At 51.0% G+C, this 17,326-nt stretch overlaps 7 protein-coding genes across 7 annotated transcripts; 4 read left to right on the forward strand and 3 right to left on the reverse strand.

Moving 5' to 3' along the window:
* Nucleotides 1–545: 545 nt before the first annotated feature.
* On the forward strand, nt 546–2,843 carry VTN00DRAFT_2454 (uncharacterized protein; the record flags this gene model as incomplete). The annotated part of the gene is made up of 3 exons (XM_069428674.1): nt 546–812; nt 925–2,317; nt 2,380–2,843. 3 exons carry the CDS (start codon nt 546–548, stop codon nt 2,841–2,843), a joined length of 2,124 nt encoding a protein of 707 aa, XP_069283506.1.
* An 847-nt stretch (nt 2,844–3,690) lies between these two features.
* Nucleotides 3,691–6,492, forward strand: VTN00DRAFT_2455 (uncharacterized protein; the record flags this gene model as incomplete). Its single annotated transcript, XM_069428675.1, has 2 exons — nt 3,691–4,512; nt 4,594–6,492. The coding sequence occupies 2 exons, from the start codon at nt 3,691–3,693 to the stop codon at nt 6,490–6,492; spliced, it is 2,721 nt and encodes a 906-aa protein (XP_069283507.1).
* Nucleotides 6,493–7,052: 560 nt separating this feature from the next.
* VTN00DRAFT_2456 (uncharacterized protein) lies at nt 7,053–8,652 on the forward strand (the record flags this gene model as incomplete). The annotated part of the gene is made up of 4 exons (XM_069428676.1): nt 7,053–7,337; nt 7,404–7,429; nt 7,488–7,504; nt 7,565–8,652. The coding sequence occupies 4 exons, from the start codon at nt 7,053–7,055 to the stop codon at nt 8,650–8,652; spliced, it is 1,416 nt and encodes a 471-aa protein (XP_069283508.1).
* An 887-nt stretch (nt 8,653–9,539) lies between these two features.
* Nucleotides 9,540–12,086, reverse strand: VTN00DRAFT_2457 (uncharacterized protein; the record flags this gene model as incomplete). The annotated part of the gene is made up of 3 exons (XM_069428677.1): nt 9,540–9,854; nt 9,911–11,890; nt 11,988–12,086. 3 exons carry the CDS (start codon nt 12,084–12,086, stop codon nt 9,540–9,542), a joined length of 2,394 nt encoding a protein of 797 aa, XP_069283509.1.
* A 945-nt stretch (nt 12,087–13,031) lies between these two features.
* VTN00DRAFT_2458 (uncharacterized protein) lies at nt 13,032–13,475 on the forward strand (the record flags this gene model as incomplete). The annotated part of the gene is made up of 1 exon (XM_069428678.1): nt 13,032–13,475. One exon carries the CDS (start codon nt 13,032–13,034, stop codon nt 13,473–13,475), a length of 444 nt encoding a protein of 147 aa, XP_069283510.1.
* Nucleotides 13,476–13,971: 496 nt separating this feature from the next.
* Nucleotides 13,972–16,690, reverse strand: VTN00DRAFT_2459 (uncharacterized protein; the record flags this gene model as incomplete). Its single annotated transcript, XM_069428679.1, has 4 exons — nt 13,972–14,058; nt 14,191–16,161; nt 16,229–16,416; nt 16,483–16,690. The coding sequence occupies 4 exons, from the start codon at nt 16,688–16,690 to the stop codon at nt 13,972–13,974; spliced, it is 2,454 nt and encodes an 817-aa protein (XP_069283511.1).
* An 84-nt stretch (nt 16,691–16,774) lies between these two features.
* Nucleotides 16,775–17,245, reverse strand: VTN00DRAFT_2460 (uncharacterized protein; the record flags this gene model as incomplete). The annotated part of the gene is made up of 2 exons (XM_069428681.1): nt 16,775–16,803; nt 16,984–17,245. The coding sequence occupies 2 exons, from the start codon at nt 17,243–17,245 to the stop codon at nt 16,775–16,777; spliced, it is 291 nt and encodes a 96-aa protein (XP_069283512.1).
* Nucleotides 17,246–17,326: the final 81 nt, after the last annotated feature.

The raw sequence follows: 17,326 nt of genomic DNA on the forward strand, positions 1-17,326 counted from the left end.
TGACACGAGTCACGATGTTTTTCCTTTTACGTCGGCCGTCGTAAAGACAGACAGGCGTGTATAGAGAGAGGAGGAGAGAGAGAGAGAGAGAGGAGAGAAACCGTGAGCTTTATTTCCACTGAGATTCTGCGATAGGTGTCTCGAAAGCCGATGACGGACTCTTATATTCAGTGTATCTAGTACCCAGACCTTGGGTCCACAGCGACTCAATTAGTACTCACTTAGTATGTGCTTAATACAGAGCCACTGTGTATACGACGAACGAAACTCCTTGATCTAGGTGAAGCATTGAAAATAGAACTTGGGAGATAAAGAGCGTTTAGCGTCGAGCCAAGCGTGGAGATCAACGGTTCTCGACTCGGCGCGCCGACCATGAGTTCCCCGTGCTGCGGCACAACCCCTGATCGCATCCCGCGGCGCGACCGCAAGACACCATCCAAGGTCAACACTGCTTGAGCTGCACCTCTCAAAACAAACCCAGTGATACCACAGATAGCTGACGCACGATTTCCAGCGAGCAGTCAAAGCGGGACTGCGCGTCCATCATGGAGGGCATCAACGTCTCCGAACTGGTCGAGCGGCTAGGGAGCGAGGAGGATGCGGTGCGCAAGATGGCCGTCTTCAAGCTTCAGGGAAGCATTGGAGATCCATCGTTTGCAGATATCTTCATCGCCGAAGGCGGACTGGCCAAGTTACGGCACCTCACCCTGCACGCGACAGGAAATACACTGGCATACAGCTTGACGAGCTTTGCAAGACTACTCGAAGTCGACAAAGGGTGGGAGTTTGTCGACCAGGAACTCGTAGAGAGGGTAAGCTGAGGATCAATGGCCTGTCCCTACAGTCCAATCCTTTTCCCTTGAATCATTTCTGCCCGTTGCACAAACACCTCCATGAAAGACTGATTGGTCGCCCTCCTTCCAGATCGTCGAGCTCATCGTCACCCATCCCCTCGTTAACATACTTCGTGGAGCCATGTCCATCCTTGTTTCTATAGTCTCGCACCCTCACGCCTCTGGTAACTCGTCGCAACCAGGCCTGTTTGGTTTCCGTGCCCTAAAACCTGCCATCGCCGTTTACCCACAATTCCTCGAAATGTTGGTCAGTAGGCTTTCCTCGGCAGATCACGCGCTGTGCGCCAATGCACTGCAATTGATCAACTCTCTGATGAGAGACTCGATTACTAATGATACCGAGTCCGAGTGGCCCAAATTCATCAAGAGACTGCAGGACCTTGGTGTTATCAGGGCGGTCTATGTCCTGATGCAGGGGTCGGCGTTGCAGGACCACGCACATCCACTTATTGAGTTCCAATCACTCACAAAGGTGCTCCTGAGGAAGTGGAGGGACGTCCTCGTGGACCTGGAGAAGCCGGATCACAGGAGAGCCCTCAAAGGAATACATCTGGCCAGTAATCCTGAGAAGAACGAAGACAAGGCCGTAGAAAACGGCGATGATACTCGACGGTCAAGAAGACACAACCCAGAAAAATGGAGACGGCTTGGATTCGAATCGGAGAGTCCCGCTAGTGAATTTCAGGAGATGGGATTCCTGGGCATGATGGATTTGACAGACTACGTAAGGAAACACCAAGATGAGTTTCAGAAGATGCTCCTTGAACAGTCGACCAAGCCGGCAGAACAGCGGTGTCCGATTGCGCGAGCGTCATTGGCCGTGACTTCGGTCCTATACGATCACTTTGAGGTCGACAAGTCGGCCATGGATGACGCCAAAAGCTACCTTGTTCTGGAGTCGCGCTCCAACTTCGACAAGCTGTTCAAGCCTCTGCTATTGCACTGGTCCCGCCTGCATGTTGCGGGACTGCATGCTTTCTTCCGCCTTTGGAAAGCGACCGGTGCAGAGGTGGAGGACTTTGACAAAATTGTCGAGCTTGTCCGCATTCTTATCGAGTCCGTGGTAGGAGGGGCGGCACGTACGAAAGATGTGCAAGATGTTGAAGAGGAGCTAGCGGATTTCGAATATCAGCGGCTGCGTGAGCTTCAAATGGAGCTTTTGGAACTCACGTACGAAGATGCGTGGGGCCAGCATCTGCGACAAGTACGTGACGAGCTCCAGCACGAGGCCCTTCAGTTCGTGAAGGAGCAGCGCATTCGATGCTTGCTGCAAGGCGCTTGGTTCCCCAACGAGCCGAGCCACAAGCCAGAAGGTGGGCCAGGCGTGAAACAAGATTCGAAGAGACCAGCGCCTGCGTCCTACAAATATGTCCAATTGTCTCATAATCGGAGATACCTGCACTTTGGTGATTTCGACTCAATGGACGACCAGACTCCAGAGCTGGATGCTCTTCTTGATAAGAGTAGGGACTTCCACATTGCTTTGACTATGCATGCCGGCAGTAGAACTAATATTCCTTTCTAGTTGACTTGTCGATAGTCTCCTCTGTTGTCTCTAATGTTTCTGCCTCACCCGATGATTCTTCTGGCTCGACGATCAAGACGCTCCCGCACCATTCGTCTACCAAGATAACCATCCACGGTTACGTCCCGTCTACAGGTTCGGCCACGGGAAGCGCACCAAAGAGCCATGGCCACACCCGTTCGGCCAGCAAGACGACCCAGAAGGAAGTCGTCCTGCTAACACTTCGTCCACAGTCCCACAGCATTGCATCCGAGTGGCTTGACGGCCTGCTCATGCTTCTGAACCAACAGCCTATCACAGCAGAGACAAACAAACTGATCGACCTGGTCAGCAACTATGGGCTTAAGATCAGGTTGCTCAACGTTAGATTTAATGATGCAGTGTTTCTCAGGGAACCCCCGGAAATTCCCAGCCGGGAAGGGCTCGACGAGGACTACTATTACGATATTTTCGGAGGAGCATGAAGGAAGGGTTATTATTTGTCTCTCTGATAGTAGGTGTTTCTGCTGGCGGCTCTCGGTGCTCTTCGTTCAAACCTTTCCTTTAGAACAGATCTTACATGGTGAAGTGAACATATGGGCTCTCTGGCGCGGATGAAAGCCATCAAGTTTGATACTTCTGCGTGGCGACACTCTCGCATCTGGCCCGCCATTGACCGGTTCGGGGTTTTTTTGGTGGAATATATTTGTAAAATAGGTTCGACATTGTATTTTATAATTTTGTCAAATACCCCCGTTGGTCTGATTCCTATGATGATAATGCCAATACATACTGCACTATGACTTCGTCTACTGTTCCATTGGTAGAATTGCAGTGCCTACACCATATAATTATTGTTCTCTGATAGTCAGTTGGCAAAAGATGGATAGATCATACTGGATTGCAGGCCGTCCTGGAGATCGTTAAGGCTACCCGGTAGATGGTAGTACAGTACTCGTTGGAAATCAAGAGGATCGACATTTCCCATGCCCGATTTTTGATCAGATTGCAGCGTCACAATGTACAAATGTTTCCCTGCTCCATCTTTTTTGAACTAGCGTTTACACTCGAGAAAGTCAGCAATAATGGTGAGAATCATAAGAATGCCGGGAGAAACAAAGCCAACTCCGCAAACCTCAGCGCGGCGCCGCGCGGTCTTGGCCTCCCAGTCAACTCCCCCAACTTCTCCAAGTCGCGACCAGCGGCAACCTTGCGACGACAGTGTCGGTCAGCATCAGCCACACGCGTCTCCGCCGTGTGCCCAGGTCAATGATGCTCGTTTAATGTTTCCGCATACAATGGTATCACATACACCGCTGACTACCTCCAACCATGGCTGCTCCTCCCGCAAAGAGGCAGCGGCGAATGGTCGTCCTGTCTTCAGACGATGAAGCCGAGGCGCAAACAGACGATGAGAACAATGCAGGGTCGAAGACTTTACCAGGACGGACGGCACAGTCGAAGGGCTCAGAGAGTGTCTTGATGTTAACACGCAACCAGACCGTGTCGAAACCTCGGGCTCCTCTCTCCCTACCTTCGCGATCCAAGTCTAAAGCGTCTGCCGATACACTGTATAATATTAATACCGGTTGGAGCCAGAGGTCCCCTAGTTCATCTCCAGAGAAGAGGAAGAAACGCCGAAATATATCGGATGATGTGTCTACGTCCAAGTCTCTATACAGCTTCTTCCAGCCCGCCACAGAGGAGCAGCGGTGGTCAACACGGAAAGTTGAGACTAAGCCCATATCGAAGCAGAAAACGGAGGAATTCGAAGATATTGAAGATCTGATTGAAGATGATTACGACTCTTACAGCGAGATCTTTTCGCAGCATATCGCCAGTGGAGAGGCGAACACGCGGGAAGGAGCTGTCTCTCAACCTGATCCTCGGAAATCGGCCCTTCGCCCTTCCAAGGATTTTGTCAAGCCAAGCAAGCCGGTTAGTTCTGCAAAACGTTTCCTTATGCCAGGAAGTCCGGACCTCAAGCATCAGGATCAACGGGTCAAGACGGCCTCGGAATCAACGAAAGATGATCAACGTCCTTGGGCGGAACGTTATGCCCCTTCGGAACTTGATGAATTGGCAGTCCATAAGAAGAAAGTGGCTGATGTTCAAAACTGGCTAACGGAGGTCTTTATGGGGAGAAGTCGACGTGTGTGTATTCTTCGTTCCAATGCCCCGTTTTCCGCGGTGGTTGCAATTTAAGAGACGTATGTTCATTGCTAACTGATGCAGAGGTTGCTTGTACTCCGTGGCCCTGCAGGGAGCGGCAAGACAACTACCATCTCGTTACTGTCTAAAGCTATGGGATATGATATCGTTGAATGGAAGAACCCATTAGGGTTCGAATATACTGCTCAGGGGTATACATCCATGGGGGCACAGTTTGAGGAATTCCTTGGACGAGGTGACAAATTTGGGACTCTCGAACTGAATGATGCGCCTGAAATTCCTAGAATGACGAAGAACGCACAGGTATCCTCAAGACAGCACATTCTGCTGATCGAAGAGTTCCCAAGTACGCTGAGCTGGACATCGCCTGCTCTCACAGCATTCAGGTTGTCCCTCCAGAGATATCTGGCAGCGAACGTTCAACCCCACTGGGCGAATTCTTTACCCAAGAGAGTCGGGATAGAATCGAGTCCCCCTGTTGTGATAATCGTGTCCGAAACGCTTCTCAGCACAACTACTGCTATCTCGGACAATTTCACTGTCCACAGGTTGCTAGGGCCAGAGATATGCAACCATCCGGGCACAAGCATCATTGAATTCAACCGGATCGCACCCACGTTTATGTCGAAGGCGCTTGATCTGGTCCTCAAGAAGGAGGCCCGGCATTCGAAACGAAAAAGGATTCCTGGTCCTGCTGTTCTGAAGAAGTTTTCTGAGATGGGAGACGTACGAAGCGCGATTTCTTCCTTGGAATTTCTATGTCTCCGGGACGACACGGGAGACTGGGTAGGCAGAGTGACCGCTAAAATGAAGAGAACTGATCGGAATGGCGTCGCCCTCACGACTGTGGAAAGAGAGTCGCTAGAGATGGTAACGCAGAGAGAAGCAAGTCTCGGGATATTTCATGCTGTCGGAAAGGTGGTGTACAATAAGCGCGAAGATGCAGCTCTTGCACCAGAGGGCAGCAACAAGCTGCCCCCGCCTCCGGAACATCTACGCCATCATGAGCGTCCGAAAATCTCACAGGTCTCCATCGACGATCTCATCAACGAGACAGGAACCGATATCCAGACCTTCATATCGGCTCTGCACGAGAACTATGTACCATCCTGCAATGGTCCATCCTTTACGGATTGTCTCGAGGGATGCATAGAGTCACTTTCCGAGAGCGACATCTTGGGTCGTACTACTCGTCAAAGCCTGGGAGCAAGTCGAACCGGCGTAGGAGCAGCCCGTGGTGCATTTCAGGGCAGCGGTGCGAGCATTGATACTCTACGGCAGGATGAGATCAGCTTCCAGGTCGCTGTGCGGGGACTGTTGTTTGCCCTTCCTTACCCCGTAAAGAGACGTGTGGCGCAGACCGGCGGCGGAGGTCGCGCGGGTGATGCGCACAAGATGTTTTTCCCTACTTCACTGCAGCTATGGAGACAGGTTGAGGAAGTGGAAGGCTTGGTGGACGTCTGGATGCGACGTTGGTTGAACCCATCTCCCACAACAGCTGCCGCGGGTGATGGGTCAGGTATGATTTCTAAGTCTGAAGGCGTGGAGTCCTGGAGCAGCCGTCAGATAACCCGCGCTGCTTTTGCCGATCAAGAGGACCATACTCACCAGCCGGCAACGACTGTGACGATGATGTCTCGTGACGACGCGCTGCTTCAGCAACTCCCATACCTGTCCATGATTTTAGGGGATAAGGCCGAGGCAAGAGAGCTCAGAAAGATCACACAATTCCAAGGCGCCGGGCCTCAAAGGGACTATATACCAGACGATGATGTGGACGGTCTCGACGGTTCGATTGAGTCTTGGGCTACTGATCGGGATCACTGGATTCCTCAGAAACAAGAAACGCAGTGGCGAAAACAGCAAAATTCCAGTAGTACATTCGGACCCAAGCTGCCACGGCCCGTTGGGGAGGTTACTGAGAAGTTTATTCTAAGTGACGACGATATAGAAGATGATTGATCTGGGTCAGATGGGTTTCTTGTGATATTTCAACTGGATTGGGAGTCGATTGGTCTAGGAGTTAATGGCTCACGGCATCTCATTGGATGACGAAGGAATGTATCTACCACATACTGTGTAGCTAGTATACCACAAGTGCAAGGGTTCATGCTACGTCCACGATTCAGAGGATTGTCCCAACGATATGTAGCACAGATATGTATAAGTAGAATAACTCGGAGTCGGTATCGTGGTTAGCCGACATGCCCTTTAGCTGAAAATCCGCCTTTGTCATCAACTCCGCATCGTAAACTCGGAGACTCGAAACGCCCAGGAGGCCTCCGCACGGCAACAAAGTCTAGAACCGTCGATTTCATTTCTCCCTGCATAGTCGTTTGCCCTTCGTTTTAATCGCACGAGACACGAAGCAGGCGAGGATCCGGTGGTAGCGCCAGGCCACGTCGAGGACGGTACGCTGGATCGCTTCTCTTCACCCATTGGTTTCTGCCATCATTTATTGCTGTGAGCTTGAGATCTAACTAATGCTTGCCTTCTTTTCTCAGGCCTGAAGCCCTTATGAAATGCCTAACCTTCGCAATGACGCGTTGACGCAAAGAAAAGGCTGCCCACCCGATGACAAGGCAAGCTCGCCAAACAGCCAGACGACGGTGAACAGCAATGGCTTCCCACGTTCCTCTCAACAATTGGATGGGACGATTAGCAGGAAGGCCGAACGACCGGGTGTCAATGGGGAGAGACATAATGGTTTGGCAGATATGGCCAGCGCCGCAGCTCAGGCGACTCTACCAGCGTGGATAAATACAGTGATGATGGTCTCGTTGATATTCGGAGGCTGCTGCGCGAACGTATGCGATGTCCTCCGCTGCATGTATATCAATGACGTGAGCAACAATTGCTGACTTGAAAGGCAGGTTTTTGCGCTTGAGGCTATCATCAAGTGAGTTGCTGCCGCCGAAAAACCATGGAGGAAAACATCGCTGACGATTCCTATATAGAGACGAACCGAGTTCGGGTGAGTTTGTTCCGCTTCAGTTATGACTGTCAGGGGTCGCATCTGACCGGCTGCCTAAAGGTCCTCTGATAACGTTTGTCCAATTTGTAACCACCGCGCTTTTCACAATCCCTGCCTTCCTATCCTTCTCCGCGGGACCTCGGTCGTTCTTCCTCAGCTCACGAGCTATACCGATTCGATCATGGCTGATATACACTGCGTTTTTTATGACCGTTAATCTCTTGAACAATTGGGCGTTCGCCTACAGGATCTCTGTTCCACTGCACATCATCCTTCGGTCAGGTGGCCCTGTGGCATCTATGGCCGTTGGATATCTCTATAATTCCAAGAGATATTCACGGATGCAAATCCTGGCGGTATTTCTGCTCACGTTGGGGGTTGTTGGAGCGGCCCTGGCAGACGCTAATGCGAAGGGTCAATCCATGGAGATCGCCGTCAGTTCGGACGAAGACGGCTCCTCGTTGACTACGTTCCTGACTGGGTTCATGATCCTCGCTCTGGCGATGATTCTCTCCGCATTCCAAGGAGTCTATGCCGACCGACTCTATGAGACGTACGGCCGAAGTCACTGGCGAGAGGCGCTTCTCTATTCGCACATACTGTCCTTGCCATTCTTCCTGCCGACCTATCCACAGCTCTCTTCCCAGTTTCGAGCCTTACTCTCCTCCCCACCGGTGCTCTCATCGCTTTCCACCGTGGTTGCGAATGATGAGCTTACATTTGGCAACTCTACCTCCACCGTCTTTGGGGCTGTTGCGGCAACCGCCGTTCCCGTTTCAGAAGCCTTTCCCACATCGATTAACGGCGCTGCTACCTCCCTTCTTCTCGCCCTTTCAAACCACCCTCTTATTCGCTCTATCCTCACCCGGACACCTGTCAAGGTCGCCTACTTGCTACTGAATGCTTTGACCCAATACTTGTGTATCCGTGGTGTACATTTACTCTCAGCAAATTCGTCGTCACTGACTGTCACTATCGTTTTAAACATCCGCAAACTAGTCTCGCTATTACTGTCTATTTACCTTTTCGGAAACGTGCTTGCTACAGGTGTGTTGGTGGGTGCAGCTTTCGTCTTTATCGGGGGCGGTTTATATGGGTTTGAGGGCGCTCGATTGAGGAAGAGGAAAGAGACACGCAAAACGGACTAAGAACGTGCTGTTGCATTTTCCCCCTACGATAGATGATTATACCTGCTCTGCATGGTGAAAAATGCCCCTGTGATTCTGTCTCACGACTTTTTTTGGCATCAGGTTGAGCGTTCATGTGGCTTCCCCTTGTATGCTTTTCTGTACCTAGCATCGACCGTGTTACTGTCTACGGGAATAGATAGCTCTTATCGCAATGTGATCTCGACATTGACGAAATAACCTGGTGCCTCCGAAATCACCCTACGAGCTGTACGGGCTAGCTTAAGGTTACATGTAGAAATCGTTCAGAATAGCTTTGAGAGATCCCACAGAGAGAATCGACAATCGATTAGACGTCTGAATTTCTATATAATATTTCATTCCTGTATTCACGAGTCTGACAGCCAGAATATTTAATCGGTAGTCCTCTTGAATCAGGCAAGCTTTGTATGTGCATGAGATAGTCATAAACCATGCCAATGGAGATAATTGAAACCCGGCCATGAGCCCAGCAATTCATATATATGTACACAAGTAGCGTTTCTGCTACTATCAAGGGAACCGAAGCCATCTCAACAAACATAATCGAGAATTCGATACCCAGAAAGGGAATTTATACATATAAATAGAAGAAGGATATTTGTGGAAGGCAATGATGACCCTGGATGAAACAAGGACATAGAATGCAGCTAGCAGAACATGGATCGAGCATATCCTAGCATAACAGAGTCACAGTACAGCGTGAAACATAACCTATACGTGACACAATAGGAATAAACTTTCCTCCACTCTGTTCGTCATGACCTGTACACAAAAAGAAGCTTCTGCATCCTGTTCTCCACCCAAGACGAGAAATGCGGTTGCAGAAGCCTGCAAGGAATAACTCCAGAACAAGGACAGAAAAAAGGTTATAGCACCTCGCCGACAATCTTTGCTGCTTCTTTATATGTTTCTAGAAGCTTCTCACACTTCTCACGCTCCGCCTTGATGCCATCATCTTCATATAGTAGTTCATTGAACAGTTCTTCCTTGTACAGCTCGCTTACAAGCCTATTTTGCACGACGTCCTTGCTGTGGTTCACAAGGAGATGCATGACAGCTTTGGGAACCTGGTCAGCTATGGTCTCCCGTACAATGTTGAAGTACGAGGAGATTAGACGGCGAATTAACTCTGTTTCCAGGAGCTCACGGTCTGTGAGGGTCGGTTCGGCATCATCATTTGGCTTGAAGAAGTCAGTCAGGACCATAAAATGAGTCAGAATAGGTGATCAAAACTTACAAACTGTGAGGCCTCGCCTCCATATTCGGAAAGCGTGTTAGATTCTTCTTGCGAAATCACTGATGACCTTGCCTCAGTTCGACGGATGCTATGACTAATACTGGGTTCGGTAGAGTGGCCAATGTGTCTGTGTTGAACAGAAGTCGGCTGAGGAAGAGGCCCAGCGCTCGGCAGGCCGCCTTCTTTGCCAAAGAAATAATTGAGAAATGAGTCGCGGGCTTTATCAGTGCTCCCAAATTTCGGCGGCGAGGACTGTACTCCGTTTGAGATGCCATTCTCGAGTCCAACGTGGGGGGACATGCTCCTAGCGCCTTTCCCAGATTGACCTCTAATTGGGATACCCTGGGTCTTCTGGTCAGGCTGTTGCTCATAATCTTCTTCCAGATTCTCAGGAACCGTTCCATTGGCAATTCCCAGCTCCTTCATCCGTCGCTTTTCACGTTTTCTTTTTTCCTCAGCCAGTAACGCTCTCTTCTCCTGTTCTTGCTTGTTCTGGATAATAGACGACATGGCGGCGGCAGCACCGAGAAAATTTGGATGGTTTGTGTTGATATAGGCTCGCTGGATAGCAATCAGAGATTCAACGTAACTCGAACAGGGGCCCAGACGTTCACGGAGCAAATCTGAAACAACTTCAATGAGTTTAGCTTGAAGGCGAGGAAAGCGTGAAAGTTCGTTGGAACCGCACGTATGGCAGATTTTGATAAGCTCCTCATATACGAGCTCCACACATCTCTGGCTGGGTATTTCCAAAAGTTTGATCTGAGGTTTGACAAGTAGGTCAAATGCAAGCTCGGGAACGAACAGGCTGGGCCGCGGTCCGGTTGAATTGCGGATAGCGGTCCTGATATCTGAGACGGAGAGGTTTTGAGTAGGATCGATAGTCTCGAGGGAATTTCCAAAGACGGAATTGAAGATATAGTAGATTCGTGCTCCACCGCAGAGTTCTTTTGTTGAGATTTCTGACGAAGTTCCATCGATCGAGGCGATAAATGAGGAGGCAAAACGAGTCATAAGTTGCAAAATCAATGATCCACGGTGCTCTTTTCCGCTAAACTGCTTATTCCCGTAGCTAGCAAGTTCCTGCTGCGTCTGGCCCATCAGAGTGTTCAACCGTGCCTTGATGTCAGGCAATCGATCACGGATATGTGCCATTAACGTGGTATTCAGAGTCTTGGCCAGGAACTGCGTTCCACACCTGTTCGCCATGTTCCGATAGGCGGGATGGTGTCTGAAGAATTCTGCTTCAGCCCTCAAGGCCTCGGAAAGCGACTTGCCGCTCTGGATATCTTGTTGGGACCGGTTGACGACACCAATGAACCCCAGCTTCAGCGGATAGACACGACCCGAGAGGATATCCAGCGCATTGGTACCGTGATCCATAAGGTCCAATTTCGTAAGGACGCCAATCGTTCTCCGACCCATGGGATCCACATGGCGGGCGAGCTTCAATGCCTCGGAGTTGACAAGGTCGACGTTGGCCGGAGACACCGCAAGGATAATACTGTTCGGCTTGGCAATGTACTCTGAGATCAGAGTACGAGTCTGCTTCTCGATATCGGAAGGCTGGTCCCCGATTGGCACCTTGGTTAAACCCGGAAGGTCAACCAGGGTCAGATTCAGAACGTGAGGCGAAAATATCTTCAAATTAATCGGTTGTCGGTTGATACCCTTGTTGTTTCCAGCTATCCTTGCGGTCTCTGTTTCTATTTCCCGTTTGACTTGGGCGAAATCCTCGAACTTGCGCCCTGGCAAGTGGTGAAATTCAGCCCACTCTCCCTGACCGGCCACGCTAGCCGCCGTATGCGGTATGTGAACTTCATCAGTCTCGGGTCTATCATCACGCTCGCTGGGGACGTTGATAAGCTGCAAGATCAGTGGCCGTCTGGTAACGATGCCGCTGCCTCTCGGTAAAAAGTCCCTTCCGACAATGTTTTCAAGCACAGACGACTTCCCAGAAGATTGAGAGCCTACAACAACCTGGATATCCATGTTAGTATAAGCAAAATAACCTATAACACTGCGGAAACTGTAGTATCCATCCGATCGCAGTCATCTTACGAGGGGCTGTACTCACAATCTGTGGGAGGTCGAGAGAGTCATTGCCGATGGTGTTGAAGACCAGGTCCTGAAGCTTGTTAACGGTGACGAGAAGGTCTTCGCCGAGAGACGCCATCTTCTTGTAGAGCCAAAACTGGCGGGTGGACTAAAGGCTGTTCACCGATCTGCAAAGCGGAAACAAGAAATGAGGGGGAATGGTAATTCGAAGGTGCGGTGCGGCCTCGGGGGCCGTATCGGGCAACCCTGATAACAAAAGTCAAGGGAAAACAAGGGCAAAGTCGAGAGGGAAGAGAAATCCCACACTATCAAGGTAGTGTCTCTGTACGACAGAGCAGGCCGATGTCGTCTTCAGATCTTATTTATCCGCGTAGCTTTTTGGCGTCGTGCAAGGACGGACGGAGGCGGATACACGTGACGATTGTGATCTGGCTCGCTCGGATGCGCATGATGACATAAGCAACCATACTTCATTTAAGTTAGGTCTATTTAGAGCACATCGTGACGTGACGTCCAACTGGCAGAGGACGCACAGCAGAAATGGTCTTTTTTTTTCTGCCCAACTGCCAGTACGGATTTCTATTTGCCTTCTTGCGTTCAGCAACAGGAGGGCACCATGATAACTCAGTGTTTGCTTGCTCTTGGCCTCCTGGCCATGCAGAGGTCCCTCCCAGTACTTGCTGTGTCTGTTGATCAAGAGCAGAGGGCCATCGACGGAGATGGGGATTCTATCCAGTCTACTACTCGAAATGCGTGAGCTTGTGCTCCTCTCTGCTCAACGTGAAGTTCCGTAGATCGTCGCCTGTGTCGCTGACGATATGTACAGACTGCTTGCTAGCTCCATCATTCCAGATGGTTAGCCGTCTCTTCCTTGATTTAGTACGCTTGATCACAGGGCGCAGTTGAACTTTGCATTGTTTCGCTTCTTCCATCAGTGCTTCCCTAGTGATGACCAAAGTATATAACATAGTTCTCGATGGCTTCGTGCCACATTTCTCGCTTCAGTTAACCTACCCTGCGACCCATACCACCATTTCCTTGGGAAATGAGATTCCACCGTCACATGTCCGAAAAGCCCCTGTTTTCGATTTCTACGTTCACACAGTCGCCTAGCTTGGGAAATGCTCGCAGCGACAAGACATATATCTTGGTCTTGACCGATCCCGATGCAAAGAGCCGCAAGGATCCCATCTGGAGCGAAATGTGTCACTGGGTAGTCACCAATGTGACCAGCCCAGAACTCGGGGGTCCCGGAGACCCAGGCGAGCCTCCAGTCCCAGCAGTGCTGAAGTCATATCTGCCCCCTAATTCGCCGACGGGGACAAACTGGCACCGATACGTATTTGTCTTGATGGCGACTGACCGGACCCAGGCAGAAAAGTTGCAGGCGCCGAAGCGTCAAAATCACTGGGGCTACGGCAAAGTACGGCACGGGGTCAGGGACTGGGCCGATGAGTATAGACTACAGGTATTGGGAGCGAATTTCTTCTACGCCAAGAGTGAGTAGTAGAGCGGTTCTGGTTTCTTCAAGTTAATTTTGTAAACTGTTTCCATAGAGCTCTATATAGACGTAGACCAATGACTGTTGCAGGATCCTGCCATACACATGCGCGCTCAATTCTATGCTCTCTCTCTTTTTCTCTCTCTTTTTTTGGGCACCAGGCATAGCCTACGTTCAGAGGAAGTGCAAGGAAGATGCTAGCAGTAGACAACTCTGCTCAGCAAAGAAAAGAATATTCTGCAAATTTGATTATGCAACGGAAAGAAAAACAACGCTTGCTTATCGAACTCAATGACCAAGCATATCCCACCTATGGAAAGGCTAGGACTCAGATCAAAGTAGCAATATGACTTCCTGAGCCATCCTTGACTAGTTACTTTATAGGGAACCCTGAACACAAATTGCACTGGCCCCAAAGCTCAGTCTTTTCTCACGATGTTGACTTGAAACGTGCCATCGCCTAAAGATGCACACACGTCCCAAGAGACCATTGGGAAATTTTCTACTCGTCCAGTTGCACGTAATTTGCCGGAAAGAGACCTGTCTTGCCATTGTATTCGCCAGACCACCAATCGTCATCGGGAAATTCCTGGAAATAATAGTCAGCAAAGCGGTTTCAGATGATTTTATTGGCTGTAAAACGTAATTGTGCTGCGTTCTCAGCGGAGAATAAAGGCAGTGCTAGAAAGGCAAATAACGTTATTATAAACACGGGACTTACGATATTAATAATTTTGGCACCATCAGGAAAACTAATCTCGTTATCCTCAGCAGCTTCGTAGTCGTACAATGCAGTTGCGGTAGGTCCTCGACTGATAGCGGCGACGCTTGAATCAGCCGTCGCAGAAGATGCAACAGCAGCGGTTGCCGTCCCGTGTTCGGGCTCATGTGGGGAGATGTCTGAGGCCAGTTGATCACCACCACCCTGGACAACTTCGACATAGTTACTGGGGAATAATCCTCGTTCGCCTTTGGCATTGACACCCAGCCACCAATCTTTGTCAACCATCTCAATCTCAGTGACATATTCCCCTTCTTTGAGCTCAATTTCGTTGTCCTCGGCTTTTTCATAATCATATTGCACAAGAGCCCGAATGCCACCGGCCTGAGCGACATCGGGAGCCGTAGCTTCAGCTGTTGCCCGAGCTGTATCATGTGTAGGCTCCTCGAGGTCCTTCTCGTCCGGCACCGTCTGTTCAAGGCTGCGAATTGGCATAGCAGGGGGTGGGGAGTGCTGTTCCTCATGTGCATCCGCCACACCACGACCGACAGGCATGGCCACGCGGATGGGAGAACTCGGCTGTACGACAGGTGGTGTTTCGGGAGTAGGAGAACGTGGCTGTTGCGGTGGGCTAGGAGCAACTTGTCGAGTCTCGGGTTCATACTCTGCCTCTGGCTCCACAGGACCTGTTGGCAGGCCAGGCATCGGGATACCACGCCCGGCGTTTGGTTTGCTGCTGGTGTCCAGCGGCGGCGGCGAGGGAGCAGACCGCTCAACACTGGAGGCTGAAGCCCCCATAGGTGCTGCATTTGCGAACCGATCCCTTATTGAGCTAACCCCCCCTGCGCGAGGCAGAGATTCAGCTTCCTGTGGTTCGTCCGCAGTAGGGCCAGTATGCTGTTGGGAGTTGTTACTGCCAGCAGACCTGCCGGTGTGAGTGGTTTGGACGGGGGCCCAGGTCTTGCCGGTATAGGAGCTCTTCCACTCCCCTCCACCGCTGGACTGGCTCTGGATCGGAGATTGCACGCCAGCGAAAGTGGATGGAGTTGGAGCGTCACCGGAGCCATTCAACCCTCGCTCTCTCGCCTTCCTTTCTGCCCACAACTGTGCAGGGGTTTTGCCTCCTTCATCAGCGAACGTCCTGCTTGCGGTTCCCACCGGTGCAGCAGCCGGAGTTGGTTTTGTCGTGAATCCGCTGGGAAGAGGAGGCTTTGTGCCAGTGAAGGTCGAGTTGGCACCAAACTTGTTTGACACCTTGGGCTTGGGCAGAGCTGTTAAACGTTCCGAAGCTTTGAATGCTGCAGAACGTTCGGCGATGCTCTTCTGTTCGTCACCCACCTCAGAGCCTCCTGTTGTAACTGGAGAAGTGGTGTTTGACACGGCAGAATCGCTAGGCCTCTGTGCCTTAGCACGAATGGCAGCAATATCAACCTTACCAACCGGTTCGTATGCACCCTTCACGGGCTCTGGACGCTCATCCTTTAGCTCCCCAGATTCCCGAGCTTGTCTCCTTATAGCGGCGATATCGACCTTTCCGACAGGTTGATAGCCACCCTTGACCACATCACGATGGGTACCATTATCAACGGGATTGTTTTCAGACACCAATGCAGATTGTTTCTGCGATGTCAGCTCCCGCATATTCACCTTGGTAGGCTGGTAGGCCGATGGGACTTTTTCGAGCTCTGTCCTAGTCACAGGGGGCGCGTCGGGGCCCCAACCATCTTCGTCGACATTTTCATGGCTTGGAGCCGCTGTCCGACGGTTGCCTGGCTCAGGTGTATAGCCAACCCCACCGAGGCGGGATGGCGTAAAGACTGGCTTGGTCGCCACCGGCGGCTTAGAAGTAACGCTCGGAGGAGGTGCAGCGGCGGACGAGTACTTTGCACCAGAGGAATCTGCGACTTTCTGAACGATGCCCTCTGGGGTCAGGTCTCGATCAGAACGAGCGGTGATTTGAACGTGGTACCCCTAAAAGGCGTGGTCCGTATTAGTCTAACGAGGTCTGGGATGTCTAGGAGGTGAAGGACAGCCTAACATGCAGAAATTTAGAGACAGCAGCCAGATGGCTGGTGAAATATCCCTTAGTCCGTTCCGGCACACCTTCGCCGCACCAGCCGATGAGGACATTCTTGGGGAGACCTGTATTAGGATCCTTGACCTTGATGAAGGCGAACTGTATCCGTCCCTCGGAGAATTCTTCGATTAGATCTATCAACTCACCCTCTGCGCGGCATCTGTTAGACTGGTACTATAAAAAAAAGGGGAGTAAGGTTGAAGTATCTGACAAACCTCCAGAACTCTGAACCTTCAGGACGCTCTCCTTGCTGCCAGTATCCTGCTGGAAGGCACTGACAAGCGGGGTAGAGACGGCAAAGATGGCCCATTGACCGTAGGTAGGAGAGGCGGCCGCAGAACCAGACGGCGCCGGGGCATTCAAAACGGCCTGGTAGCTCTTGGATATCGTGGGCCCATTGGAGGAGAGGTTAAGAGTTGCCATGATGGAACGACGTTGCCTAGGACGGTAGGTAGACAAAAGAGGAAGAGAAATGGGCCGACTGTCAGCGTAGAGGGCCGTGGGAAGCTAAGGAACAAGCTCGCAATGCTCAGAGACTGCGCAGTACTCATTGGTCAGTGGACTGTTGACTTTAGAATCGCAGAATTTTTTTATTGGGAAGCGGTTGGCAGGACTTAAATATAAGCAAGTCCGGAAGTCTCATGGGTTGGTCGGGAGTTGTGCAAAAGGGATTGGATAGGGAGGTCCCGAGGTCAATAAAGCTGCTTGGAGCTCACCTTCGATTGCGCTCTCCGATTTCAGGAACAGAATAGCGCAAGTCACTGTGAGAAGGGCTCGCAGGTGTATATATCTTGTCAGGGCTAAATACCCAGATAGGTAGGTAGACTCGACAGTCGAAACAGATTGTGCTGTTGTTTGGGCTTCACCCGCCTGGCGGTTGAGATGGAGATGGAGCGAGACCACGAGGGAGGCGGAGGGAGGCGGAGGGCGGCGTGCAGCAGTGGAGCTGTGGCTTGGAGGCGTGTACGTCAGAAACATACGAGTCGTGCTATCTACGGAATACGCAGGTACGTCACAAACGTGTAACGGATACCTGTATTATAACCTGTAATATATACG

The sequence above is a fragment of the Thermoascus crustaceus genome (assembly GCF_041956765.1).
Source record: "Thermoascus crustaceus strain CBS 181.67 unplaced genomic scaffold VTN00scaffold_10, whole genome shotgun sequence".
Classification (NCBI taxonomy): domain Eukaryota; kingdom Fungi; phylum Ascomycota; class Eurotiomycetes; order Eurotiales; family Thermoascaceae; genus Thermoascus; species Thermoascus crustaceus.